At 45.2% G+C, this 27,985-nt stretch overlaps 1 protein-coding gene across 1 annotated transcript; it reads left to right on the forward strand.

Annotated features, from left to right (window-relative positions):
* On the forward strand, nucleotides 1-27,959 carry TENT4B (terminal nucleotidyltransferase 4B). The gene is made up of 12 exons (XM_081963565.1): nucleotides 1-900; nucleotides 14,014-14,137; nucleotides 18,351-18,397; nucleotides 18,833-18,953; nucleotides 20,576-20,683; nucleotides 21,753-21,881; nucleotides 22,153-22,366; nucleotides 23,057-23,183; nucleotides 23,317-23,420; nucleotides 23,975-24,162; nucleotides 25,108-25,272; nucleotides 26,371-27,959. Exons 1-12 carry the CDS (start codon nucleotides 89-91, stop codon nucleotides 26,548-26,550), a joined length of 2,319 nt encoding a protein of 772 aa, XP_081819691.1. The 5' UTR covers nucleotides 1-88; the 3' UTR covers nucleotides 26,551-27,959.
* Nucleotides 27,960-27,985: the final 26 nt, after the last annotated feature.

The raw sequence follows: 27,985 nt of genomic DNA on the forward strand, positions 1-27,985 counted from the left end.
GGCGGCAGGAGGCAGGAGGAGGGCGAGGAGGAGGAGCCGCTGCTGCCGCCGCCGCCGCCCCGTCGTTCTTGGGCCGGCTCGCCGTTTGATGGATCCCCGGATCGCCTGGTTCCAGCCAGAGCAGCTCGGCCCCTCGAACCGCCTGTGGATGCAGATTTGGGAGACCACGCAAGGGGTCCGCAACCTCTACTTCCAGCAGCAGCAGCAGCAGCAGAGCCAGCCGGCCGCCGCTGCCGCCTCCGCCGCCACCCCGGCCTCGTCTTCCTCCGCCTCCTCCTCGACCGCCTCCTCGTGCAGCAGCAGCAGCAGCAGCTCCCCGTCGACCCCCGTGGCCGCCGCCGCCGCTTCGTCCCCGCCGCCGCCCGGCATGTCCCGCGTCCCGCGTGGCGGCGACCCGCAGCCCGACTTCCTGCCGCTGGAGAGCGCCGGCCTGCCCCACCATCCCCACCACCACCACCAGCAGCAGCAGCCTCCCCCGCGGCGGCAGGCCTCTCCGCAGCCTCCCGCCTGGGCAGCCCGGCCCGGCGTCCAAGCCGTCGCCGCTGCCCCGGGCACGGCCTCTTCTTCTTCTTCCGCCTCGGCTTCTTCGGGCAACGCCGCCGCGGGGCCTTCTCCGGCCGCCGCGGCCTCGGCTCCCCGTGCGGCTTCGCCCGCCGCTCCGGCGGCGTCGGCGGCCGCTGCTGCAGCGGCAGCGGCGGTAGCGGCCAGCAACAAGAGGAAACGGGACAACAAGGCCAGCACTTTCGGCTTCAACTGTATGCTGCTGCTGGGCCCCGCCGGGGAAAGCGGAGGACCGGCTTTGGGGAACGGGCCTTCGGGGAGGCCTACGGGCGCGCCGGAGGAGCCGGCCTACACCGGCACGCCGTGGAAGAAGACGAATTACAGCCCCGGCGTGGTGGGGTGAGGAAGGGAGCCTGGGCAGGGGAGGGGGGTCTTTATGGGGAGGGCAGGAGAGGGGTCTTTGGGGGGAGGAAGGGAGGCGAGGGGGGGGGCAGGAGAACAGGGTCTTTGGGGTAGGACTTGGAGGGGGCAAAGGGGGGAGGGGGGTCTTTATGGGTAGGGCAGGAGAGGGGGAGCCTTAGGGGGCAGGGCTTGGGGGAAGAAGGGAGCAGAGAGGGATAGGAGAAGGGGTCTTTGGAGGCAGCAGGGTGTGTGGGAAAGGGAGCAGAGGGGTTTGGGGATGCAGGACATGGGAGACAGGAGAGGGGGTCTCTGGAGCCAGGAGTTGGAGGGAGCAAAGGGAGGAGAGGGGCCCTTTGGAATAGGATTAGGGGAGGGGAGGAAGTAAGGACGGGGTCTTCTAGGTCAGGACTTAGGGTGGGAGGAGGGAGCAGAGGGGGGGCTCTTTGGAGTCAGGGCTTGGGGAAGGGTCTTTGGAGGCAAGGGTGGGTGTGCGAAGGGAGAAGAGGGGGCAGGACTTGGGAATGGATGAGGAGAGGAGGATGGTTTGCAAGCCGTTATAACTTCCCTCCCCAAAGAAAAAACCTTTGCGAAAGGAGACCTATGGGGAAAGGTCGCATTTTAGTCTGCAGTGGGGTGTAGTAAAATGTGGAGGAGATGGGGTGGCCAGCCAAGGTTGCCCAGAAAGTTGAGTGATCTTTGGGAATGGCAGCACAAAGGTAGCTTTTGAAATGTGGAAGGCAGGTGGGGATTGTCGGGGATCTGCAGGTGTGCCAAGGGTGGCAGCGGTGTGCTCTTGAATCTGGGGGGTGGGATAACCCCTCGGCCTTCCGTGGAGGTTTTTTCTGGCTTGTTTTGTGGTTCCAAGTTTGGAAAAGGTGGAGTCCCAAGGATAGACTGAAGAAGGAACCAGAATGGATGCTCATCCCCTAGAATAGGCCGGATTGGACATTTTCTGGGGGTCGGGGTTGAGATGCCCCTTTTGCATGCATGGGGATCCATTTGGATGCTTTTGGGAAGTGTGCGGCCTGTCAATCAGCAAAGGCTTGGCCTGAATTAGTTATGGATCAGGGAAGATCTGTGTTGAATTTGTGGTATAAAGTTACTTGTTGTGGGTGTGTGTGCTCTTGGGAATAGGCATCTAGAGATAATTCGGGGTGACTGTAGGTTGTTTTAGGAATCTCACCCCACCAATGTGGATTGAATCGATGAATAGGGCGACACTATGGCAAAGCACTGTAATAAGGGATAATCTAAGGGTGCCTGGCTACCCCCATGTCCAGAAGCACATGGTCTGGGAAGAAAGGCACACTTTACCTGTCATGCCATACCACCAACACCACCCCAATGTTGCTTGTGCAAAGATGCGCTTTGACCTTTACACAGTTTGCATTCCTGTAACAGTATTCTGTAGCTATCTTTCCCAAGTCACACTGTTGTGGTTGCTTTGGCTCTCTGCACACAGAAGAAAGGAGGAGGGGTCCTTAAGAAGCTTAAGTAGGCTCAGGCTTTGCATGGGAAAGAGAGGAAACCAGTGTGCATATGTGCATTTTGAAATTAGACAGCAGCAGATCCACTTATTCTACGGAAGGGCACAATCAGGTCGGTGTCTTCTGATCTTATACGACTCTTAAGCACCTCCCAGTGCGGTCGAAACATGTGTTTCAGTGCACGGAAGTGTGCGAGGGAGCAAAGAGGCATATTGCACACCAGAATTATACCTGACAAAAGACACATGGCCAGTGCATTCTGTGGAGGTGGGATTCTTGTGCCGTAATGACCTTCTTGAGTTGGCCATTGCAAAGGTGAATTATAATTTGCATTTTTGTCTTTCTCAACAAAAATCTTTGTCACTCTTAGTGTTACATTATGCAGGAGTCCAGGGCAAGGGTGTCTTCCTGAATACAAATGCACCTTTGCAGGGTGTGGAAGGAAGTCTGCTGGGCACAGCCGATGCACAACTCTTCTGTGGCAGGTTGCACTTAATTTAACAAAGGTTAAGGTGGTCTTAGTTTTAGATGCATATTGTCTTTTCCTCGTTGCATTCTCATTCCTTCCGCAAATTATGTGAAGGGGTTTTTATTTTGGTCAGAAAGAAATTGTGCCGCTTGTGCATTGTCAGTTGGCATCAAGTTTAACAGCATCAAAATGGGATTTTATATTGTTGTAGGGAGCGGTTTCATAATGATAAATGTCAAATTTGTCAACATTCTATTCTTTGGAGAGTTTCAAGGCAGCTTATACTTTTTATTTGTAGAATTCATGTATTTTGTTTTTAGTTTTTAAAAACTGCAGTGTTCATCCTGCGATTTCCCCTCCCCCTTTATTTTATGAACAACGCATTTACCCATCCAGTTCCCAACCAGAAACCTATTTCTCTGCATTGTGGATCAGGATACAATCCAGATAATGGAACTTCACTGTCCTTAGATTTTTCACTGGCCTGTATAAACTATTCAAGCGAAAGGATAGAATCCCACATATGGCAGAAAACCATAAGGTTCCTGGGGTATTTTATTATTAGATGTCATTTAAATGGGCTTCAAAATACCATTTTCTTTTAGTACGTTCCACTTCTATTGTAATTGCATAATATATCAGAAATTAGTTCGATACATTGAACTAGCTTGATAACGCACTTGTTTATTTAACGTAGAAGAGTAACCCACCATAATACCTTCACCTCTGCGAGAACCTGGGTACTGTGGTTTATTCATTTAACACAAGTTAAATCTTTAGCTTAGCATGATTTGTGAATGCAACAGATGGCTGTGTTTGTTGCGTAGCCAGTAAGGTGAAAGCCAAAATTTGTAACTCTGCAACTTCAGAGGATGAAACGAAGGATGGTAGAATTTAATCATATTATAGTTAATCTGGGTTTGAATATGATGCTGATCAGAGAAGTAACAAAGCAGCTAAGTTTTATTTGCCAGCTACATGCTTGTGAATACAGCTGTAGCTAAAACTGGCTCCTTTTAAAGATGTCCGATCATGCCATGCCATAATTCTGTTAAATGACTATTTTTGGCTGAAAGTGAGTCCATTCATATAATTTCCCTTTCTGGCAAGACTGGTGTTGACATTTGTGTTACACAATGATCAGTTAAATCATGAGCTTGCTGGACAGTCTTTTAATTGAACCGAATCAATAGAGATTGAAAATAAAGTAAACTTTGTTAAATCATGGGTTAGCCTTCAAGGATATTTTGTTTTAAAAAAAAGTGGAACATATCTTTTAAATGGTTTGGGGCATAAAAAAAGCAATAACTGTATAGTTAGATTCACTTACTGGATTAAGTAATTAATGAGTTGGTCTCATCTGCTGGCTTCTTCCAGTTAGTAGTATATTACGGAGTGTCCAACCTTGGCAACTTTAAGACTTGCGGACTTCAACTCCCAGAATTCCCCAGCCACCTTTACACTTAAGTTATATTTCTCATCCCAGACTTTTAGCATAGATTTTGTGCTGTTACCTGTGATCTTGTTTTAGCAGAGATGCCAGAAACTGGCTTTGGTAACATGTACTGTACATCATATCTCAAAATGATTTCCTGCTTAATCATCAGTAGTTGATAAAAAGTTCTTGTCTCATCTTGAAACTGCAATTTGTCTTCTTTAACTCAAGAAAGTGTATTTTTCCCATGGTTATAGTCAAGAGGTTTGGTTTATGTAACACATTAAGCTATGGTTTGCTTTAGTTAATTAAACAGACCTTAAGTACCTAGTTTGGCACTACATATCCAGCCTAAATGAGGCCACATTAGTTTGATGTGTGATAAGAAGTTAAACAGCCATTAAAATATATCTTCTTCACGCCAGCTCCAAACAATAGAGTTACAGGGTCCTGTACTATCGTGTTTAATAAGAAAGATCTTTACAGCTCATATCACTTTGTAACCAATATAAAGCATTTTTATGCAGTGAAACAAATAAGCCAGTTGTAGACATAGTGATAACACTTTATTTTTACCACTACAAAGGCTTTTCAGCATAGTTGTTCTTGGTTCTTCCATTTGATTCTTGCATGATTGTCTAATCTCAGTTTTATGTTCCAAGGTGTTACAGATTAAATGTGCAAGGGGTTAGGAGAGAAGTGTTAATTGATTTGACACATGCACAGACTTGTAAAAATCCTTAAATGGAGGCCCTGGCTAACGAAACTTGTATTTTATACAGTTCAGTGAAGAAATTAATAAAGATATCACTTTGCAATAGCTCATCCTCAGGGCACGTGCAAATTTTGTCATCTTTATGGTTGTCTTTATATATGCACAGCAAACCCAGTATTAAAGTATGTGGATAAACACACACACACACACACACACACGTTGCAAGCTGGGGACCATTTCTTCCCTTTGGACTTGTACTTCGATTGTTGACACCAAAAGCAGCAGGAGAAATAAACATCTTGAAAATGGAAGTGGCAGTTGAAGTAAGGGAGGGAGCAAAGTCTCACCTGACTTCAAAGCAATAAGTTATAGACCTCATTGTGTTAAACAACACTCTTATATCACAGTTTTCTTGGCCAAAATTTCTAGCTAGCTTGCCTGGATCACGAGCTAAAAGGCTGCATTTGACTGAGTTTTATTTTCTGTAGCTCAGTTTTTATTGGCCTTGCCTTGAGGATGGGCTGGTCTCCCCTTCTGGAAAACAAGGCCTACATGTTGTTATTAGTTGCAGTGTTGTGGGTGCTCCCAACACTGGAGGCTTTTAAGAGGAGTCTGGACTACCACTTGTCTGAAATTATACAGAGCTCATGCTTGAGTAGGGGGTTAGACTAGAAGACCTCCAAGGTCCCCTCCAGGTCTTTTATTCTGTTATTTGAGCTGTGAGAGGGCAAGCCAAGGTACTGGCGAAACAGGAAGGAAAGTAGGGTCGTGGATGGCTTCTCCTGGCACACTGCAAATTGCAAGCGGGGTTGCCGGCTAATTGGGAAAATAAGTCCCATTCTTGTTGTTGTTAGTTGGGAAATTGTGTCCGACCCATTGAGACCCCATGGACGACATTCCTCCAGGCCTTCCTGTCCTCTACCATCCTCTGGAGTCCATTGAAGCTCACACCGACTGCTTCCGTGACTCCATCCAGCCACCTCATTCTCTGTCGTCCCCTTCTTCTCTTGCCCTCCATCTTTCCCAGCATTCGGCTCTTCCCCAGGGAGTCTAGAGGCCTGCATAGCTCAGTTATAGGCTCTTCGTTCCATTTTGTAGGCTGGATTCGAACGGGTGTGAAGGCTTCACGTGTTCTACAGACCCAGCCTTTGCCAGTTGGTCAAGCTGTGCCTTAACACAGGGTAGTCCTCGACATACGGCCACCGCTGAGTTCAAAATTTCTATGGCTAAGCGTGGTGTCGGTTAAGTGAGTATTGCCCCATTTTACACCCTTTGTTTCCACCGTCGTTCGGTGAATCACTTCAGGTATTAAATTAGTAGCTTGGTTATGAAATGAACCTGGCTTCCCCTTTGACTTGGCTTGTCCGAAGGTCGCAAAAAAGAGGATCACGTGATCTTGGGACACTGCAGCCGTCATAAATATGATTCGGTTGCCGAGATCTGAATGTTGATGATGTGACCACAGGGAAGCTGCAGCGGTCGTAAGCGTGGAAAAATGGTTGTAAGTCAACATTTTTCAGCGCCGTTGTAACTTTGAATGGTCACTAAATGAACTGCTTGTAAGTCGGGGAGCACCTATAGTAGTCTTACACCTTTTCCCTAATCGAACATATCTTATTCCTCAAATAAAATGTCACAATCCAGCGCCAATGTCGTGTTTTTTTAAAGTGGGAGCATGCTAAAACGAAAAAGAAAAGATGGCCACTCCCACATGGATATCTCAACAGATGGTGTGAATTATTCTTTCACATCATGTTTCAAGAGAATATTGCAATGCCAAGGAAGTCAAATTATGTACTATTAATGTTCCATTAGTGTGTTTCAGAGAACACAATTTATGATTGATTTAATACCCGTGCCAGTCCCCATTTAACAATGTTGTTTTGTTGATAAGGGAATACTTATCGTAACCTTGGCCCTTGTGGGCATACAGAGAAGTACAGAATTAATATTTGAATCTTGCTCCGGATAGTAATTGGCGAGCTTGTTTTAAAATTCGTTGAGTGGAATCCTTTCATGACATTTTCATTGAGCACCTGTATCTCTCTTCTACCTTCTTGGATTCTTCCGTTCCTGCTATAAATTGGAAGGGATAGTTCACTTTCTTCTTTATTATCTGAATAATCCTTTATTTAGTTCTCTACCTACTGAATGTCCTGTCTTTAGCATAATTGAGAGATTTCGGGATTAAAACCTCTAAAAGCATTGTGAAACTTTTAGGTATTACTTTTCTTCCCCTTATGTTTCTGGTTTGTTACTCTTTTGACTTTGAAAAATTTGATGAACATAATTTGATGGAGTAAAATTTGACTTTATTTCGCGGTGGCTCAGTAGCTAAGGCGCTGAGTTTGTCGATCAGAAAGTTCGGCGGTTCGAATCCCTAGTGCTGCGTAAAGGAGTGAGCTCCAGTTACTTGTCCCAGCTTCTGCCAGCCTAGCAGTTCAAAAGCACGTAAAAATGCAAATAGAAAAATAGGGACCACCTTTGGTGGGAAGGTAACAGCGTTCCGGGCACCTTCGGCATTTAGTCATGCCGGCCACATGACCAGGAGACGTCTTTTAGGGTTGAATTGATAGTCAAAACATTAAGTGTGTATATATATATGTGTGTGTGTGTGTGTGTGTGTGTGTGTGTGTGTGTGTGTGTGTATGGATAGATAGACAGACAGACAGACAGATCTCTTGTTAGTAAGTATTGGCCCAAAGAGAGTAATGGAATTCCTGAATAACAATTCTATTACATTTGGTCTCTAGTCAGAGTGATTACAGATAAGCTACAAAATTTAACCTCTCTTACCTGGATTCATTCATAGTCTCAATTTTGAACAATGCCAGCAATAAAATAAAATGCTTCATTAATATAAATCAAATCAAACTAAAATACATTAAAAAGAGCGTTGGTACTTACCTGATACGCCTCTTCTCATAGTGGGGGAGGAGTATCCAGGATGGGCTGACCTTGTCCTCTCTTGATTGGACTGAGTCAGATAAGCTCTTTTAGCCACGCCTTGGTCACCAGGCTCCACTTAGTAATGGGCGAAGAACTCTATCCGACTCGCGGTGTCATCCACTCTAGACTTTATTTTAGTTTCAAACCTTTATTTATTACTTCAACAGAACAGTTCAACAAACAACATAACAATTTCACAACATACCCATATCAGGGAGGGGCTGGATGTTCCTCCCCCACTATGAGAAGAGGCGTATCAGGTAAGTACCAATGCCCTTTCTCCATAGTGAGGGGAGGAGGAGTACCAAAGCCTACACGTCCTTAGGGTGGGTTACACATTTGAGTATATGCCCAAACTTATGCCTGGTGAGACCTCTCCCCCGCCTTGTGAACAGCCTGCAACACCCTATGTCCGAATGAGCCTTCCGCAGAAGCAAAGGAGTCCAACTTGTAATTCCTCACGAATGGTGAGGGGGAAGACCCTGTGGCTGCCCTACAGATCTCAGATAGTGAGGCCTGTATGGCCCAGGCCGCCGAAGTGGCCGCGCTTCGTGTAGAATGCGCTGTGATAGAGCTCGGTGTTTGCAGACCCCGTGCCTGATAGGGAGAAGCAATACAGGTTCTTAACCACCTGCCTATCGTGGTGAAAGTCACCTTGTTCCCCAGGGACCCCAGCTGGAAGGAAACAAATAGGTCTTCCGACATCCTGTTCGGCCTGGTTCTTCTGAGGTAGATCCTCAGAGCCCTCCTCACGTCCAAGGTGTGCCACTTCCTCTCTAATGGGTGAGAAGGGTCCAGGCAGAAATTGGGCAGTATCAGCTCCTGCGAGCGATGGAAGCAAGAACACACCTTGGGTATGAAGTAGGGTCCAACCTTAGCACTACCCTGTCCTGGTGGAACATGCAGAGATCTTCCCTGGTAGACAGAGCCTGCAGTTTGGATATCCTCCTGGCGGAGCTGATGGCCACCAAAAAGCCTGTCCTAGGATGTTGTTAGCTCTTTTGTTTATCTCAGAGCCTTATTTAAACTCCTGGTTAATCCTTGCAACTTCACTCTACGAGTAAAGCCTGCCTTGTTTCCTGTTGCTTGAATGGCAAGCGGATGTCAACACATCTGTGGGAAAGGCAGGATTCGGTCTCAGTCCTCCTAGACTGAAGTTCACATACCCTCCCCGTTCGGTTGCATTGGCTCCTGGTCGCTACTCAGCTTTTGACCTTGTTGTGTAAGATTACATAACTCTACAGGTGTGTTTTCTTATGCTTTTGTTATGAACATTATAGTAATTATCTTTGGAACTTAACTATGGCAGGTTTTAATGACCCTGAAAATAATTCGCTTTTGTATTCCCTCATGCTGATAATCTGGTGTTGCCCGGGTATTTATTTATTCTAATTCTGTATTAGACAGGAAAAGGAATGTATGATATCTGTAGTGTCAAGTCAAAGTAATTCACTATAGATATAATTGATTCCTTTTCATTTCAGCGGCTCAGGCATTCCAAAGTTATGCTGGAACACACACACACACAAACACACACACACACTGAGCGGTGTTAGGGATGTCTTACCCCTACAGTATTTGTTTCCAGAGAGTTAAGTCATCTGTGTACCAAGTTTGATTGAAATTGCTCAAGGCGCTCCAGAGTTATGCTGGAACATATACATCCATTCTGATAGATAGATAGATGATGATAGATAGATAGATGATAGATAGATAGATAGATAGATAGATAGATAGATAGATAGATAGATAGATAGATAGATAGAAGATAGATGGATGGATGGATGGATGGATGGATGGATGGATGGATGGATGGATAGATAGATAGATGATAGATAGATAGATAGATAGATAGATAGATAGATAGATAGATTGATAGATGATAGATGATTGATAGATTGATAGATTGATAGATTGATAGATGATAGATAGATTGATAGATAGATTGATAGATAGATAGATAGATTGATAGATAGATTGATAGATAGATTGATTGATACCCAGGCAGTTTGTTTAAAATACAGAAAGGACTGGATAAGAGTCCAGAAGCTGAAACTGAATCCGGATAAGATGAAACTATTTCAGACAGAAGATACAAGTAGTTCTTACTATTCCACACTGGCTCAGGGTTGACTCAGACTTTCCTGTTTCCGAAAGGTGGCTCAGTGGCTAAGATGCTCAGCTTGTCGATCAGAAAGGTCGGCAGTTCAACGGTTCGAATCCCCAGCGCTGCATAATGGAGTGAGCTCCTGTTACTTGTCCCAGCTTCTGCCAACCTAGCAGTTCAAAAGCATGTAAAAAATGCAAGAAGAAAAATAGGAACCACTTTTGGTGGGAAGGGAACAGCATTCCTTGCGCCTTCGGCATTTAGTCATACTGGCCACATGACCATGGAGACATCTTCGGACAGCGCTGGTGCTTCGGCTTTGAAACAGAGATGAGCACCTCCACCTAGAGTCGGGAATGACTAGCACATATGTGCGAGGGGAACCTTTACCTTGTATCAAGAGAGGCAGCATGTCAAAGAAACAGATGCATAGTTGAGACTTCTCCTTCTCACCAAAGGGAACAGTTTTAATGACCCTGAAAATAATTCCCATCTGTGTTTCTTCACAACTCTTTAAGCTTCTTTTTTTTTAAGGAATTAAGTCACAGTTGTGGCACTTCCAATATTCCTGTGTTTAAAAAAGAAAGGCAGACAGCCTTTTGAAAGCCGCATGGAGTCTCCTTGTGTGGCCATAAAAAATTGTTTACTAAATAAATAAAACAAACCACCCCAAGGACTGTGGGAGCGTGGTTGGTCCTGACCCTATAATTCAGTGTTTTCTCCCTTGTTTCTTTCCTTATCCAAATCTCCTTATCAGAAAGCCTTATCTACGTTTGAGAGTGGCCATAAGTCCCTTCCTTCGGCACTGATTCAATTCTGGACATTGAAATCCATACATCTTAAATGTGGTTGAAATTCAGAGACATGGGTTTAAGGCCAAGAGACACCAATTCCTTCTCTTTCCCCCCCAAACCAACCCTTATAATCATGTACAGTATAGGTAGTACCTTGCTCAATAGTAGTAACTGAGAGAGGAATCTTGGAGTCCTAGTGGACAACAATTTAAATAGGAGCCAGCCGTGTGCAGCGGCTGCCAAAAAAGCCAACACAGTTCTAGGCTGCATCTACAGAGGGATAGAATCAAGATCACGTGAAGGCTTAATACCACTTTATAAGGCCTTGGTAAGGCCACACTTGGAATGCTGCATCCAGTTTTGGTCACCACGATGTAGAAAATATGTTGAGACTTTGGAACGAGTGCAGAGAAGAGCAACTAAGATGATTAGGGGACTGGAGGATAAAACACATAAAGAACGGTTGTTGGAATTGGGTATGCCTAGTTTAATGAAAAGAAGGACTAGGGGAGACATGATAGCAGTGTTCCAATATCTCAGGGGCTGCCACAAAGAAGAGGGAGTCAAACTATTCTCCAAAGCACCTGAAGACAGGACAAGAAGCAATGGGTGGAAACTAATCAAGGAGAGAAGCAACTTAGAACTAAGAAGAAATTTTCTGTTAGAACAATTAATCAATGGGACAACTTGCCTCCAAAAGTTGTGAATGCTCCAGCACTGGAAGTCTTTAAGAAGATGTTGGATAGCCATTTGTCTGAAGTGGTGTAGGGTTTCCTGCCTAAGCAGGGGGTTGGACTAGAAGACCTCCAAGGTCCCTTCCAAGTCTGCTATTCTATGTCGCTGTCAAACCTACTTCAAAAAACATCATAAATGTAACCGAGGCCAGGTTGGCCTCTTTGTACAGTATGTCGCCTACATTTATCAGAGCGGTTAATATTAACTATTAATGTCAACATTGGTGTGCTGTTGATATTCCGGGGCTTTGTAAGGGGAGGGCGATATTTTGCTGATATTCAGGATGTCATCCTTAGGTGAAAGTGTTGGTTGCCCATTTGTGACTTTCAGAGGGTCGGGTCTTTATGTCTGCAGCCTGAAATTATGGTTCGGGCCCCCATTTTAACTGCCCCGTGTAATCTGCAAAACCAGTGGCCCCCAACCATTTTGGCTTTGCGGACTAAGGGGAGGGGAGAGGAAACGGTTCTGTGTGAGCAACAGACATCCACAAAAGTACCCACCCCTTGCTTGTGCGACCCGGTTCTGAGCAGGTTGAGGCCCAGTGTCGGGCTTCTGGCCTGCTTGGGGGGGGGGGGTTGGGGACACCTGGGCTAAACGGTCATAATCAATAAGTGAGGGCTCCTTGGTGCTCTCCAAGCTTGGTTGTTTCCTTGCAGACATTTCCTTACCCGTTTGGGTAACATCATCAGGGCTCCATCATCATCATCTAGCACTGATGATGTTGCCTAGTTGGGTAAGGAAACGTCTGTGAGGAAACAACCCCTCATTTCAACCCTGAGCCATAAATATTCTCGTTTTATCTGTAAGCAAGAAAGCCTTTTGCACGTTGCCTGCGTTTGAAGTGCATTCCGTGTCCTTCCTCTTAACGCTTTTCACTGTCGATCGTTTGTATCTCAATCCGTCAGCTTTTGAGGCGAATCAGGTCAGGAAACAGGCTGGGCGAAAAATACTAGATCTCTTTGTTTAATTGATACAGCTGATGGTCCTTGACTCTTAGGACCACTTTCGTTTAGCAACCATTCGAAGTTAACTCAAGTGACGTGACCGGTCCTCACGCTTAACAATCGTTGTGGCATCTCCAGGATCCTGTGATCAAAATCCAACCACTTGGCAATAGCTGATTGTGACCTTCGCATGTAGCTTCTGACAGCAAAGTCAAGGGTGGGGGGGAGCCAGATTTGCATAATGACCGCAGGATTCACTTAACAACTACTGGGGCGAAAAGGAAGTAAAATCAAACTTAACAAGTTTTAAGAACCGCCTTGATTCTCAATGAAAATTGTGATTGGAAATTGAGGACTATCTATAGTATCAATTCTGAAAACCTCTGACATCATTCTCTTAGACCCATGATGGCACGCGTGCCCAAAGTGGCATGCAGAGCCATGCCACCTCGCATATGTAGTGTCGCTCATTCCTCTTCAGGGTTTCTGGCACACATGTGCACGCAACAGTAAGCTTCACGCATGTGGCAGTGCCGAAAACCAGAAGAGCTGGTCTTCCAGTTTCCGGTGTGCGCATGCGCGCTGGCCACCTGACTGTCATGTGCGCATATGCGCGTCAGAAGCTGGCTGATGTGTAAGTGCACACCGGAAGCCGGAATTCATTTCCCGGCGCATGCATGCTCCTTGGGCAGCTCCTCTTCTAAGTTGCGGTCCCAATGAGCCGAAAAGGTTCACCATCACTGTCTTAGACCAGAGAGCATCAAGATGGGGCCATCTTGAGTTTCTTCCTCACCCTTTTCCCTTTTTTTTTCGGGTAACTTATTTTCTTCGAGGCTGTTTCTCCCAATACCTCCAGGCTGCCTTCCAGCTTCTTCTCACCTCAGTTCTTCTTCCTTTTGTGCGCCGCAGAACAGATGGCCAAAGAGAACCTGGGGGTGGTAGAAGTATTGAACAGCGTTTCTTCCAGCCTGTTGTTTCTCTCTCTTAATTAATGTATCGTGAGGCTAAGGCTGGCTTGGGATTTCCTTCCGGGCCCTCGGCTGCATTTTATAGGATGGGACTTTAAAAGTCCTACGTGCAGCAGTCTGATTTCCCACCGAGCTTGATTAAAATGCTTTCTGAGTAATCCTACCTAAAGCCACAGATAAAACTCTTTCAAGTCTCCCTCTCCCCTTTGCTCCTCCTCTTCTTTTAAAGACCCCATAATCCCTTGCGGGGTAGAGTCTTGGCCAACTGAATGGAGCTGAGTGCTTTCTGGCTGCTTGCCCTTCCTGTTGCCAGCATGGAGTTTTGTTCAGCAGATATACTCTCATTGTGCCCAGAGAGAGAGAAATATCTGCCTCTACCCTAGGATCGAATTCACAGCTTCCTGACTGGGAGGCGAGAGCGCCACCTCTAGGCCACCGCACCACTCTCCCTGCTTTCCTTGTGATTGTATAATGTTGCTAACTCAGCCCTCTTTCCCGCCTCCCCAGCCTTCACGAAGAAATCAATGACTTCTACAAGTACATGTCTCCTCGACCCGAAGAAGAAAGAATGCGGATGGAGGTGGTGAACAGGATAGAAAACGTAATAAAGGAACTCTGGCCCAACGCGGATGTAAGTTGAGCAAAACTCTTTTAACTCGGTTGCTGAAGACGCTTGTGTTTTTTTGTCCAATGGTTGTAGACCAGGGGTGTCAAACTCGATTTCATTGAGGACCACATCAGGGTTGTGTTTGACCTCAGAGCAGAGTGGGGGTAGCCAGGGTGGGCGTGGCCAGCTCAACATCACTCATGTTGGGGGTGCCTGTGGTGGCCCCAGCACTCTGCCAGTGAAACTGGGCTCCCAAGCTCCATTTCCAGCTGCGATGGCCGCCTACAACCCTGCAAAAACAGAGCTTCCATTTTCACTGGCAGAAGCACTACGGGCTGGCCCTTTGTTGTTTCCAGGGCAGCCCCGCGGACCAGATCTAAGCATCCCGCAGGCCAGCTCCGGCCCCCAGGCCTTGAGTTTGACACCCTTGTTGTAGACTTTCAACAGTATTAAAGACAGAAATTCCACCATTGTGCAGTTTAAATAAAAAAGGAAATTTGGTGTTAAAGTGATGCAGTCTTTATTGTACGTTTGCATAGCTTTAGTCGGGTCTGGTTGGTTTTTCAGCCATTTGGCAATTTCATCTCAGCCACCCTGGCCAAAGGGATCAGGGGGAGCAAATACTATGGATAAAGAGACTGTCCAATTCATCAGCAAGATTGATGCCCAAAATCAGTGTTGGCCAACTTTTCAGCACCGAGTGCCAAAACGGGAGCAGCTCCCCAGCGCGAATGTGCACACCAGGAAGCTGAGTTTCCGGTTTCCAGTGCCACCCGGTCTTCTGGTTTCTGGCGCACATGCACACATGAAGCCCAGCTGGCCAATGCATATTCGCGCTCCGGAAACCAGAAGCTTAGCTTCCCAGCAGGCGCATACACACTGGGGAGCTGCTCTTCCAGTTTCCAGCACTCCCGCACAGGCCAAGACCAGGAACCCGGAAAAGCAACGGGTGATGGCTGGCGTGCCCGGTGAGATGGTTGTGTGTGCCACTTATGGCACACATGCCATAGGTTCGCCATCATGGCCCTAAATCTTGGCCACTTTTAAGGCTTGTGGACTTCAACTCCCAGAATTCCCCAGCCAGCCATGCCAGACAATACGATCAGCAAAAAGTTTTGAGACGAATTGGCACCTTCTGCTAAACCAGGGGTGTCTAACCTTGGCCACTTGTGGACTTCCAATTCCCAGAATGCATGGCTGGCTAGGGCATTCTGGGAGTTGAAGTCCAAAATCCTTAAAATGGCCAAAGTTGGACACCCCTGCCCTAAAACCGTTGCCGGTTCTAGATCAGCCAGACTCTTTGGACTTTCAGATTCCATTTCCCGCTTGTAGGTTGCGGCATTCCTGACTTATCCTTCCCCTCCACAATTTAGTGCGTGGGCAGGGAAGACCAGAAAGAGGGGAAGGGAACTGGAAGTCTCCCAACCTATCCTTAAAGCAAACAAGTCACTGACTTTTTTTTGGCTCCGATGAGCTTTGGAGTCAGATCAGTGACCGAAATAATTTGCCAAAGGGCAAATGTGGAAACCGTGTAAGCAAAGTTCAGAGGTCACAAAGGTCTCCATCTGCATTCAGTTGGACCCTGCATAGCTCTTGGACGCTTTATGAAAAACCCGAGGAAGGGGCTAACAAATCAAATCTGCAAACAGCTGGAAAGTGCTTAGTTTCTCTTTTCCCTCCAGCTGCATTTGTGGCATGAATCTAAAACTGGAAGCAAATAAATAAATAAATAAAAATAAACCACGGCCATCTGTTTCCATCTGCAAAATGTCCATTGGACAGGTTCATCGTAGTTCATCTGAAAAATTAGAGCTCCCCTTTTTTTTAAATAATAAAAAAAGGATCCTGTAAAAACCTATATGAGCTTAGCATGTTGAAGGAAGGGATTAAAAGAAGCCTTGGCATTCGGCATGCTTTTCTTAAAGTATTTATAAAAGCCAGCAATTGTGTCATTTCTCTTGTTACTCCGGGGAATGTGCTTAGACACAAACATTCCTAGCAAGTGAGAACCGTTCTTGGCATCAAGTCGGGCTTCGCCATTAAGGGGACGGTGAGAGGCTTTAATTATCCTGGGACCAGGATAACGCAGCTGCTGAAGGAAGGAAGCGACTTAAATGGGGCTTCCCTTGAAATGCACTCGGAGGCTACAGTTGGTCCAGAACGCAGCTGCGCGGGTAATTATGGGGAGTACTAGGTACTCCCATGTGACACCTTTCCTGCGCGAGCTGCACTGGCTTCCTGTGGTCTATCGGGTGCGTTTCAAGGTTTTGATAACGATCTTTAAAGCGCTCCATGGCTCAGGACCTAGTTACTTGCGGGATCGTATCCTGCCCCATACATCCCTGCGACCAATTCGCTCGCACAGAGAGGGACTCCTCCAGGTGCCGTCCACCAGACAGTGCCGAGGGGCGGCGCCTAGGAGTAGAGCCTTCTCTGTGGCGGGCCCAGCCCTGTGGAATGACCTCCCTCCGGATATTAGGACTACCTCTGACCTCCGCTCCTTCCGTGTAAAGCTCAAGACCCACCTATTCCAAGTAGCTGGCCTGGCTCAACCATGATCTAACTATATCGCTCCTGATGGGTTTTTATTTGTGTAATTTAATTGTATTTATTTATTTAGGGGTTTTAAATATTGGGATTTTAATTGCTTTTATCCATCAGCCTACCTCCTCCTTGTACACGTCTTAGTACACGTTTTTGTTATATGTATGTCCTGTCCAGATATGTATTTTATATGTTTTATTGTACACCGCCCCGAGTCCTTCGGGAGAGGGTGCGGCTAAGAAATAAATATTCATTCATTCATTCATTAAATCACAGAAAGCCAGCCCTTGTTTAAGAAGGATGACCAGCATAGAGTTCCCATCAGTGCAAACTTTCTTGAATAAATAGATGTAATTATTGAGCCAGGGTGGCTCAGTGATTAGAATACAGTCCCAAAGGTACTTTTTTTTCCAAGAGGCAATTGGACTTTCTTGTTGTTTTTTTCTCTTGGAAGATGTTTCGCTTCTCCTCCAAGAAACGTTTTCAGCTCTGACAGGATGGTGGGGAATGTATTTATATTCCTTGCAGACAGCTGGTCATTTGCATCCTTTTAGAGGGTCGTTGGTCACCCGAGTATTGCTTTTAGCTATACCCTTTGGGATGAAGACCCTTTGAATGGTGTGGGAGTGGGAAGGGATTTCCAGAGAAAAAATTGCAGACTACAAGAACCATTTGCACCACTCAGGTGACCCTGAGGACACAGATTAACTTCCAAGTGCTCCAACAACCCTCTAAAAGGATGCAAATGGACAGCTGTCTGCAAGGAATATAAATCCTTCCCTTCCCCACCATCCTGTCGGAGCTGAAGAAACTCCTTGGATTAGAAGCGAAACGTCTTCAAAGAGATAAAAGCAAGAAAGTCCAGTTGCTTCCTGAAAAAAAGCACCTTCGGGACAACCGTGACCCGGATGACTGAGAATCTCTGCAGAGTGTCAGAATGCAGTATTGCTGGTTAACTCTGCCCACAACCAGGAGTTCGATCCTGACCAGCTCAAGGTTGACTCAACTTTCCATCCTTCCGAGGTGTGTAAAACGAGGACCCAGATTGTTGGGGACAAGAGGCTGACTCCGTAAGCCGCTTAGAGAGGGCTGTAAAGCACTGTGAAGCGGTATATAAATCTAAGTTGCCCAGGTGGGCTATGCAAATTTGAAAATGATTCTTGAGGGTTACCTGGAGGGTGATTGTCCCAGGGACTCTGTCCCGGGTCCATCACAAGAGAAAGAGAGATTAAGGAGCTTCAGACAAGTTAATAGCCAGAGGTTTTGCTAGGATTTGTAAAAGCTCCTGCAACAGTCAAAGTTAGAAAGCTCTCTGCTAACAAAGCCTGGCTTAGTAGCATACATGAGTGGACACAGCCGAGAACACTCTGTGAATTGCCTGGATTTAAATTTAGTTTGTTCTCCTACAGCAAGTGGATAACTAAGTGAAGGCATGGATAAACGTAAAACAGATAATGGCTTCATTCTCTTGATTTCTCCTTCTTGTCAAGAGAAATCCAGAAACATGCATTCAGACAGCACATTAAATGCCTGCTTGCTTATGGCTTAGCTTGATCTCTAGATTAATCCTATACATACTGGATGATCTCCTAAAATCTGTCCGCTGAGGGCAGCAACAGTCTGCATTGCTGCTTATTCTTTATGCTTACGATGAAAGGCTTTAATTTGTTTGGATTTTCTTCTCCCCACCCAGGTGCAGATATTTGGAAGTTTTAAGACTGGTTTATATTTACCTACTAGGTTAGTATGTTTTATTTATTGTGTTTGCTTTTTGTCTTTCCTCTGAGCAGAGACGTCTTCGGACAGCACTGGCTCTTCAGCTTTGAAATGGAGATGAGCACCGCCCCCTAGAACCGGGAACAACTAGCACATATGTATGAGGGGAACCTTTACCTAACTAGCAATGGGTGTTTGCAGGTTGGGAAAAGCCCTTGGCCCAGGAAGGCTTGAGATCAGTCATCTGATATACGTCTAAGATGGGGTGATGTACTAACTTTTCCGTAACTCGTAGGCGAGGGAGTAGCTTTCATTGTGCCAAAGGGTATCGGAAGTAGGTGTCCCTTAGCAAGGAAGCCTGGATAAGAGATGGTACGCTGTTCCTTCTGCAGGAATCTATCCGTTCTGATTCCAAAATGCATCTGAATGACATATTAATCTTCTGCCTTCTTATTCCAGTGATATTGACTTAGTGGTGTTTGGAAAATGGGAGACTTTGCCACTGTGGACCCTGGAAGAGGCACTTCGAAAGCACAACGTGGCCGACAAAGGTTCAGTAAAGGTTTTAGATAAAGCCACTGTAAGTTAATTTGGGGTGGGTGGATGTATGTGTGTTCTTTTTGTGCCTGTAGAGTGGGGGCCGTTTTGCCCAAAAAGTAACTTGTGAAACGTCTCTATAATATATTACAGTAGAGTTTGTATTTTGTCTAGAATGGTATAGGGTCTCCCACTTAATCAGGGTTGGACTAGAAGACCTTCAAGGTCCCTTTCAACCTTATTAGTTTGCTAACCTCAACTTAATAGATCCCTATTCAATAGGGCTGCCACAGTTCAAATCTTCATCTAACAATGGACCAGCTTTGTTATTTCAGAGTCTGTCCTGACAGTAGACATAATTTGCCTCAAGTCACATCTTGTGTGTAATATATTTGATAGCTTTTCATCTTTTGTCTCTGTTTGTCATTGGACATGAACCAGCACAAACTATATAAAGAGAGAAGGTGCACATTAATTTCAATGGTGCAAATTACATCATTTCCCTCTGTTAAATTATGATTTTAACTCCTAGCTTTTTTAAAAAAAAATTGAAACATCGGTCTCCCCCTCCCCCCCCCAAAAAAGAATAATTAAATTCTGTGATGTTTTCCCAATTATCTGTTCATGTTTAAAAACAGATGTTTTGAGTGTGGAATTGTATCTCATTCTCTCAGCTTCCCATTAATGGCCTCTTCATGCCACAGACAGGGTTATTAAGTTTAAAATTACAATTCAGTACAATTGTACAGAACCGTGATGGCGAACCTATGGCTCGCATGCCAAAGGTGTGGGCACGCGAGCCGTTGCCCCAGGTCAGCTCCACTGCGCACGGGCCTCCCGACGGCCAGCTGGTTTTCCAGTCTCTACCGCACATGTGCGGGAGGCTGGGCACATGCTGGAGATGTGCGTGCAGAGGTGGGGGAGGGGGAACGCAGGGGGTTACGGTGCGCTTCCATGCCCCGTTTTCAATTCCAGGGGGCTGCAGGGAGGCCTGCTAGGCCCAAAATGGGGCTTGAAGGTTGCACACGCATGCGCGGGGGTCGCATTGCATTGCATTGTGGGTGTGGGCATGCACGCTACCCGCGACGACAAAAAGGTTAGGCATCACTGGTATAGAAGTACGTATGCATGTCCATAAAAGTCAGCTCATTTTTCAAATTGGCTCATGCTACAAGATTCTACTCATGATTCTGAACTGAGTTGATAGAAGAGCTGATTCGTGTCAAATTGTCCTCATATCAAAGCTTTGGATCCAAGAATCTGTCAAGATTCTCAGCCGTCCATGTCATGGTTGTCCCAAAGGTGCTTTTTCAGGACGCAACTGGACTTTTCTTGTTTTTGTTCTTCGAAGAGGTTTCACTTCTCATCCAGGAAGCTTCTTCAGCTCTGACATCCATTCCCCACTCTCCTGTCAGAGCCGAAGAAGCTTCTTTGGACGAGAAGCGAAACCTCTTCAAAGAAAAAAACAAGAAGGTCCAGTTGCTTCCTGAAAGAAAAGGAAAAAAACCATCTTTGGGACTTTGGATCTAAGCTTTGCAAGCAAGGATTTCTGATTGGTTTAATTTTCAAAGTGTTCTGGACCGAACTAAGACTAATTCTTTACCAGAAAAGCTTTATTGATTTATTTTTAAAGACAAAAGATGCTGTTTTTCCTCTTTTCTTCAGGTTCCTATCATTAAACTGACAGACACCTTTACTGAGGTAAAAGTGGATATCAGCTTTAATGTACAGAATGGGGTAAAGGCTGCCTATCTCATCAGAGATTTTATTAAGGTCAGTTGATGATGAAGGTAAATTTCGTTTCCCCTTACTTATGAAATGCTCGCACTGTACAGGTGGTCCTCGACTTACAATGGATTCATTTAGTGACCATTCAAAGTTACAACGGCCCCGAAAATGGTGACTTGCGACCGCTTTTCCCAGTTACAACCTTTGCAGCCATCCCCGTGACCACGTGATCAAAATACAGAGGCTTGGCAACGGCTTCATACTTACGACCGTTGCTGTGTCCCAGGGTCCCGTGATCCCCTTTTGCGACCTTCTGACAAGTGGAAGCTCAATGTGGAAGCCACATTCACTTAACAGCCGGGTTAATGAGTTATCAGCTGCGGTGACTCACTTAGCAAGCGTGGCAAGAAAGGTCGCAAAATGGGGCAAAACTAACTTAACAATTTTTAAAAAACTTTTTTTAAAAAAAGTTAAGAGAATTTCATTGAGAATTTCCGAAAGTGGGGGGGAGGCGGGGAAGAAATAATTCAAAGCACAGGCCTCAAGCCATGCTTGACATTTTTCATCACATCCACTAGAGAGCATCGGAACACAGCAGTTTTAAAATTAGAATTTGGGATTGTTATTTTTTTACTTAAGTGTCTCACTTCGAAAACCCAAAATTTGGGTCATAAGTTGAGGACTGCCTATACTCTGATAAGTATTTTAGTCCCTATTTCTCGCTTTTCCCTTCAGCTAGCTCGTTAGCTAGTCCCTAACGAAAATAATAAACAATCAAATGTTGTATCTGCAGTCCATGGTAACGCTAAAGTACAAAGAGTTAATCAAAAGAACATTTATCTTTACAGTGATTTAGATAATTTTCTATCATCGCGGAGTGAAGCCTGGCAGTCGAATTAACATAAAAACATAAGTCTTACCTAACTAAAGGTTCAAATTGGGTACTAGTTAATATTTTATAGAAGCTGTAGAATTCCACCCTAAAGCTGGCTGAGGAATTCTGGGAGTTGAAGTCCATCCACCATAAAGGGGGCCGAAGTTAGAAATGCTGCTCTAACTGGACAACGACAGAAGAAGTAAAAAAAAATTAATTCCTATCTTTTTCCTTTTGCAGAAATATCCTGTGTTGCCATACTTAGTTTTAGTATTGAAACAGTTCTTATTGCAAAGGGACCTCAATGAAGTATTCACAGGTGGAATCGGATCTTATAGTCTTTTTTTAATGGCTGTCAGCTTCCTCCAGGTAAGTTAAAAAAAAATTCCTGGCGGCTTATGAATCTGTGTTCTGATTGTTGCATATCCCTTACTGCTCATTATGGTACAGAATTCAAGTTAATTTAAAAAAAAAAGACAGGTGGAGGAAGGTATATTGCATATGTCCGCTGTCTTGAGTTATTTGTAAAAGCAATGAAGGCGAAACTAATAATATTAGATTAATAATAATAACACACACAGATGTATATATATATTGAAGGTGGGGTTTTTTTCTCAAGGCCTTTTGCTTGTTTCCACAGCTCCATCCCCGGGCTGACGCCTGCACCCCCAATGCCAATTATGGCGTCCTTTTAATAGAATTTTTTGAATTATACGGCCGTCATTTCAACTACCTGAAAACGGGAATCCGAATCAAGGATGGTGGTTCCTATGTAGCCAAGGATGACGTTCAGAAGAATATGCTAGATGGTTACAGACCGTCAATGTTGTATATTGAAGACCCGCTACAACCAGGTATCAGGGGGTTTGCATTGAGCATGGGAAGATTTTTGATGTACAGAGTAGAAGCTAATGAAAATACTTTGCTCTTGATTCCATCTTTCTCTGATATTTTCCTCGTGAATTGATTCATTCATAATTGACTAATATAATGGCATTGATTTTTGAGCATACTAGCAATAGCAATAGCCCTTAGACTTATATACCGCTTCATAGTGCTTTTAGAGCCCACCCTAAGCAGTTTACAGAGTCAGCCTCTTGCCCCCAACAATCCGGGTCCTCCTTTTACCCACCTTGGAAGGATGGAAGGCTGAGTCAACCTTTAGCCTGGTGAGATTCAAACTGCCACATTGCAGGCAGCCAGCAGGCAGCAGAAGTAGCCTGCAGTACTGCACTCTCACCACTGCGCTATAATAAGACTCACTGGAGAAGAACCTAATGCTGGGAAAGATGGAGGGGCAAAAGAAGGGGACGGCAGAGAATGAGGGGGCTGGATGGAGTCATCGAAGCAGTCGGCGTGAGCTTGAGTGGACTCCAGAGGATGGTAGAGGACAGGAAGGCCTGGAGGAACGTGGTCCATGGGGCCGTGATGGATCGGACACCGCTTCGCAACTAACAACAATAAGAAGAAGTAACCATACATAGGATGGTTGTAATAGGAATTTTTCCCCCTTCTTAATATTGCTCTTTTATTTATTTTTAAAGGCAATGACGTTGGTAGGAGTTCTTACGGCGCCATGCAAGTTAAACAGGCCTTTGATTACGCATATGTGGTTCTGAGCCATGCCGTCTCTCCGATAGCTAAATGTTACCCCAACAACGAAAGCGAAAGGTAAATATTGATTGGGTGTGTGTGTCTGTGTGTGTCAGTCAGAGGCCTCGCTGACCTCATTCTTTTTTTCCTGACCCCTGCTTTCAAATCCGGTAATCTTTTTTTCTCTCCCGCCTCTCAAAAAATGTTGCAGTATATTAGGAAGAATAATTCGAGTTACGCAAGAAGTTGTGACGTACAGAGAATGGATATCCAAACAGTGGGGAATCCAGAATAATGCAGAGACGTCGTGCAATGGTAAAAGACTTTAAAAGTTCTGGCGGCAGTATTTCAGGGATATAGGGAGTCCTTGAGTTAGTGTTGTGGCCCGCCAGCAGCCATCCTCTTTTCTTCGAATGTGTTGTCTGGGTACAAATAATCTTGAAAAATAATCGTAGCATTTGCAACGATGTTCATTACATTCATATTAATTCTATAATACATCGAGTGAGCAAATTCTTAATGCCTTTTCTAAAAAAAAGTCCATTCCTGTTGGAAGTACAGTTAGTCCTCGCCTTACGACCACCGTTGAGCTTCCGAATTTATGTTGCTAAGCGAGAGCATTTGTTAAGGGAGCCGGCGGCCCTCCCAAGCTCTCTTTTTTCTGGCAGAGGCACCTCGAGATACTCCTTCGCTGCTTCCAGGTCGGCCCCGTGGACCAGATCTAAGTACCCCCGTGGGCCGAATCCGGCCCCTGGGCCTTGAGTTTGACACCCCTGTCATAGACTCTCCTTTCCCATTATTAATAACTGTATAACAAAACCTCCTTTATTGTGACATGGTGCTTATTCTCCCTTCCTCCTTTGCCCTAGGTAACGGAGTGACATTAATAGTGGATAATCAACAGCTGGACAAATACAACAACAACCTTTCCGAAGAGAATCAGTCGCTAGGAAAAGCGAGAAGTAAAACCTCGGAGACACCCAGCAAACATTCATCCAACTCTTCATCAGGCCCTTTGTCGTCGTCGTCATCCACGCTCTCCAGCTCCAGCGATGTGGTAAGTCTCAAATTCAGATTGAATTATTACACAGCCACCTCCTAAATGCTTGGAACAGGATTTCTCAAACGTTGCCACTTTTAAGACTTACGGACCTCAAGTCTCGGCACTGAATTCTGGGACTTGAAGTCCACATGTCATAAAAAGGTTGCCAGAGGATGAGAATGTCTGTGGAGATTCTCAGTCATTCTCAGTCACGGTTGTCCCAAAGGTGCTTTTTCAAGAGGCAACTGGACTTTCTGTTTTTTCTTTGAAGGCGTTTCCAAGAAACGTCTTCAGCTCCGACTGGATGGTGGGGAATGGAAGGATTTATACTCCTTACAGACAGCTGGTCATTTGCATCCCTTTCCGTTGAGGCCACTTGGAGGTTTATCAGGTGTCCTCGGGGTCACCTGAGTAGTGCAAATGGTTCCTGGATTTCCAGAAAAAAATGCAGACCTCAGGAACCATTTGCGCTATTCAGGTGACCCTGAGTACAGAGGTAAACCTCCAAGTGGCCTCAACGGCTCTCTAAAAGGATGCAAATGGATGGAGTGACTGGTGACTGGGCAGGGGTGGCTTTTACCGGTTTGGCGAACCACTTCAAATCATCCACTTCAAATCAGAGCCTTTAGGAGGCTTATGGAGTGCTCCTGGGGGCTGGGGGGGGGAGGCAAAAACGAGCAAAAAACCAGCCCGTTTTTTGCTCATTTCTGCCCTCTTCAGCCCTACAGGAGCTCTCTGAAAGCCTCCTACAGGCTCTGCACGGCCATTTTGGTGAAGGGGCGGAGTTTTGGGAGGCAAAAAATGCTGTATTCAGTGCATAAGACGCACCCAGATTTTCAGCCTCTTTTTCGAGGGAAAAAGGTGCATCTTACACTCCGAAAAATTCTGAAGGTTTGAAGGTTCTGAAATGGTTCCCGTGTGTCAAAAGATGGCGTCCTCCTTCTACTCCTTCCCCCACAGGAGTCGGATGGCACCCCATGCAAAACCTCAAAGCAGCTGGGCTCCTGCCAGACTTCGGCCAACAGATTGGTACCTCAGGAGATCTCCCTTGGGTCCTCTCAGCTGAGCGGCAAAATGCCAAGTAGCCAAACGGTGAACGCATCCAATGTGACAAATAAGTCCCAGGTCGGTATGGCCTCAGTTTCCGTTCCCCTCAAAAGAGTATCTGAAGTCTACCAGGGGCTGTGATTCTCTCCCTACCCTGGAAATAGGTTAAGAGCTCTCGAAACATTAGAATATCGGGTTTCAACGCAGGTTGGAATAACTTAAGTCTGCGGTCTAGGAGTATTGGCGATCCCCTTCCCTATAAGTAGAATTGAGCATTGGCCATTTCACTCTTTTAATACATGACGCAGTTGGATGAACACCGTTAAAGTCGTTTTTTAGGTTGTTTTTAAATCCCGCCTTTATTACCTCATAAGCATCTCAAGGCGGTGAACATACTCCTTCCTCCTCCTCTTTTCCCCACAACAACTCTGTGAGATAAGAGTCATTTTGCTGAGGGAAATGGGCAGCTTATAAATTTAATACAGTAAGTAAGTAATTTGGGCTGAAAGAGAGTGATTGCCTCAAAGTCACCCAGCCAGCTTCCATGCCTAAGGCACTTCTAGAACTCACCATCTCCTGGTGATTGGTCCAAAGTCACCCAGCCGGCTTTCATGCCTAAAATGGGACTAGAAGTCCCAGTTTCTTGATGAATGACCCAAAGTCACCAAATGGCTATCATGTCTTAAGGCAGGACTAGAACTTAACATCTCCTAGTGATTGGCCCAAAGTCACCCAGCCAGCTTTCACGCCCAGAATGGGACTAAAACTCCCAGTTACTTGCTGATTGGCCCAAAGTCACCAACTGGCTTTCATGCCTAAGGCAAAACTAGAACTTAACATCTCTTGGTGATTGGTCAAAGTCATCCAGCCAGCTTTGAAGCCTACAATGGGACTAGAACTCCCAGTTTCCTAGCGATTGGTCCAAAATCACCCAGCCAGCTTTCATGCCTAAGGAAAGAGTAGAACTTGCCATTTCCTGGTGATTGGCCCAATGTCACCCGTCCGGCTTTCATGCCTAAGGGCTAGAACTCCCCATCTCCCAGTTTCTAGCTTGTACCTTCACCACTGAGACCCAGCTCCTCTCTTAACGCCGTTTGCTTTTGTGATGGAGGGGAAGAAGTCTCGCTGGTCTTCATCTTTTCTTTTTCTCTCTTTCTCTCCTTTTCTACCCCGCAGCACGGATCCATGAGGCTGTTCCGCACTTCTTCCAACAAAAGTATCCAAGGTCCAGGGAATTCCAGCCACAGTACCTTGGTGATGAACAAACAGTACCAGGGCACTAAGCCACAACCGTTTTACCACGGGAAAAAAAGGAAACACAAGAGGGACGTTGCGCTCTCAGAGTTATGTAGATAGTTTTCCTATCTTGACGGTTGGACTTGTTTCCCCCCCACCCCCTCCTGTGTGCAATGCTCTCTCATGCTACGAGAATTTAACTTGGACAAAACAAATTTCCAAGATCCCTCCTGGAGTCTGAAGACTGTTGGAACGTTCATTAGCAACGCATTTTATTTTTAGTTTTTTTTTTCCAGCTCGCCACGAAAAACTGATCATGAAGACTGAATAACTGCAAACAAACAAACAAAAACAAACAAAAACAAATAAAAATAAAAAACAAAAATAAAAATGGGTGGGAGGGAGGAGAAGGAAGAGGACAATGCTGCTTCTCCAGTAAGTCATATGCTACAACAGGGTTGTTTAGATATATAAAAAGCTTGAATGTAAAATAAATATATCCCGTCAGCTTCCGAGGCTGACCTTTAGGGGTAGATTACAGTGTATTTAAAGGTTTGGTAACTAACTGAAATAAAACAAAAGGATTTAAACAAAAAAGAAAAAAAAGAAAAAAAAAGAAAAAACCCGGAGGGGGGGAGATGTAATTTGAGGGCAACCCAAACTTCAAAAAAAGAGAGTGAATCCTCGCATGATAATTTTAAAAAAAAAATTATTTTTGGAAAACACCCGCCATTTTATTCTGTATGTATAGATGACCATAGGGCAAAATTTGACAATTTGTAATAGTGGATTTGTTAATACTTTTTACGTAATGTTTACCCATTTTAAATTGTAGGAAAAAAAAATATTCTTTTCCTTTCCCCTCTCCTCCCCACCTTCCCCCGTCCCGGACGATTCATTTCATTGAAAAAGAACCCGGACGAAAGTACCACCGGAAAGCTGAGTTGTCGTCTGAACAACGGACAAATGTCGCAAACGATAACACTTCAGCATTTTGTGATGATTTTTTTTCCCTTTCAACATTGAAATCATTTCATAGTACATTGACCTGAGTGCACAACTTTATTCTCCGAAGGAAAAAAAAAAAGGAAAAAAAGAAGAAGAAGAAGATCCATGCCAGGGCAAATGCTTGTTTATAAAATATACAAATAATCATCTATTGTCAACTCTGATCTTGTATTCCACTCCGGGGAAGGAAAACAAAAAGCAGATTTAAAACTTTTTTTTTGGGGGGGGGGGTGGTAAAGTGCCATCATCACTCAGGCGATGGGATATTTCCAGGTTAGCTTTCATGGGGAATCATGGTTTGTTTGCTTTCAAAATTGGAAACCCAGTTTAACTTTATTAAAGGAAGGGATATGCGTCACTGCGTTAAGGGGAGGGGGGCAACCTATTGATGACGTCTGTGTTTTAAGTCTTCCTTGTAAATCTGTCTGGTTTGTTTCCACATGCATTGGGCTGCAATTTTCATTGCTTGTGCTGGCTTGAGAGAGGAAATGAGAGTTGTGAATCAATCTTTTCTCTTCTTTTTTTAAAAAAAGCACCAGATTTGGGG

This window comes from Natrix helvetica (genome assembly GCF_964273705.1).
Source record: "Natrix helvetica genome assembly, chromosome: 10".
In the NCBI taxonomy this organism is placed as follows: domain Eukaryota; kingdom Metazoa; phylum Chordata; class Lepidosauria; order Squamata; family Natricidae; genus Natrix; species Natrix helvetica.

What these genes read in the sequence shown, in the direction of transcription:
- TENT4B (XM_081963565.1), top strand. Translation starts at nt 89, where the DNA reads ATGGATCCCCGGATCGCCTGGTTCCAGCCAGAGCAGCTCGGCCCCTCG. An exon ending in TCATCAGAGATTTTATTAAG is followed by an intron (nt 20,684 to 21,752) that starts GTCAGTTGATGA and finishes TTCCTTTTGCAG; the next exon opens with AAATATCCTGTGTTGCCATA. An exon ending in TGAAGACCCGCTACAACCAG is followed by an intron (nt 22,367 to 23,056) that starts GTATCAGGGGGT and finishes TTATTTTTAAAG; the next exon opens with GCAATGACGTTGGTAGGAGT.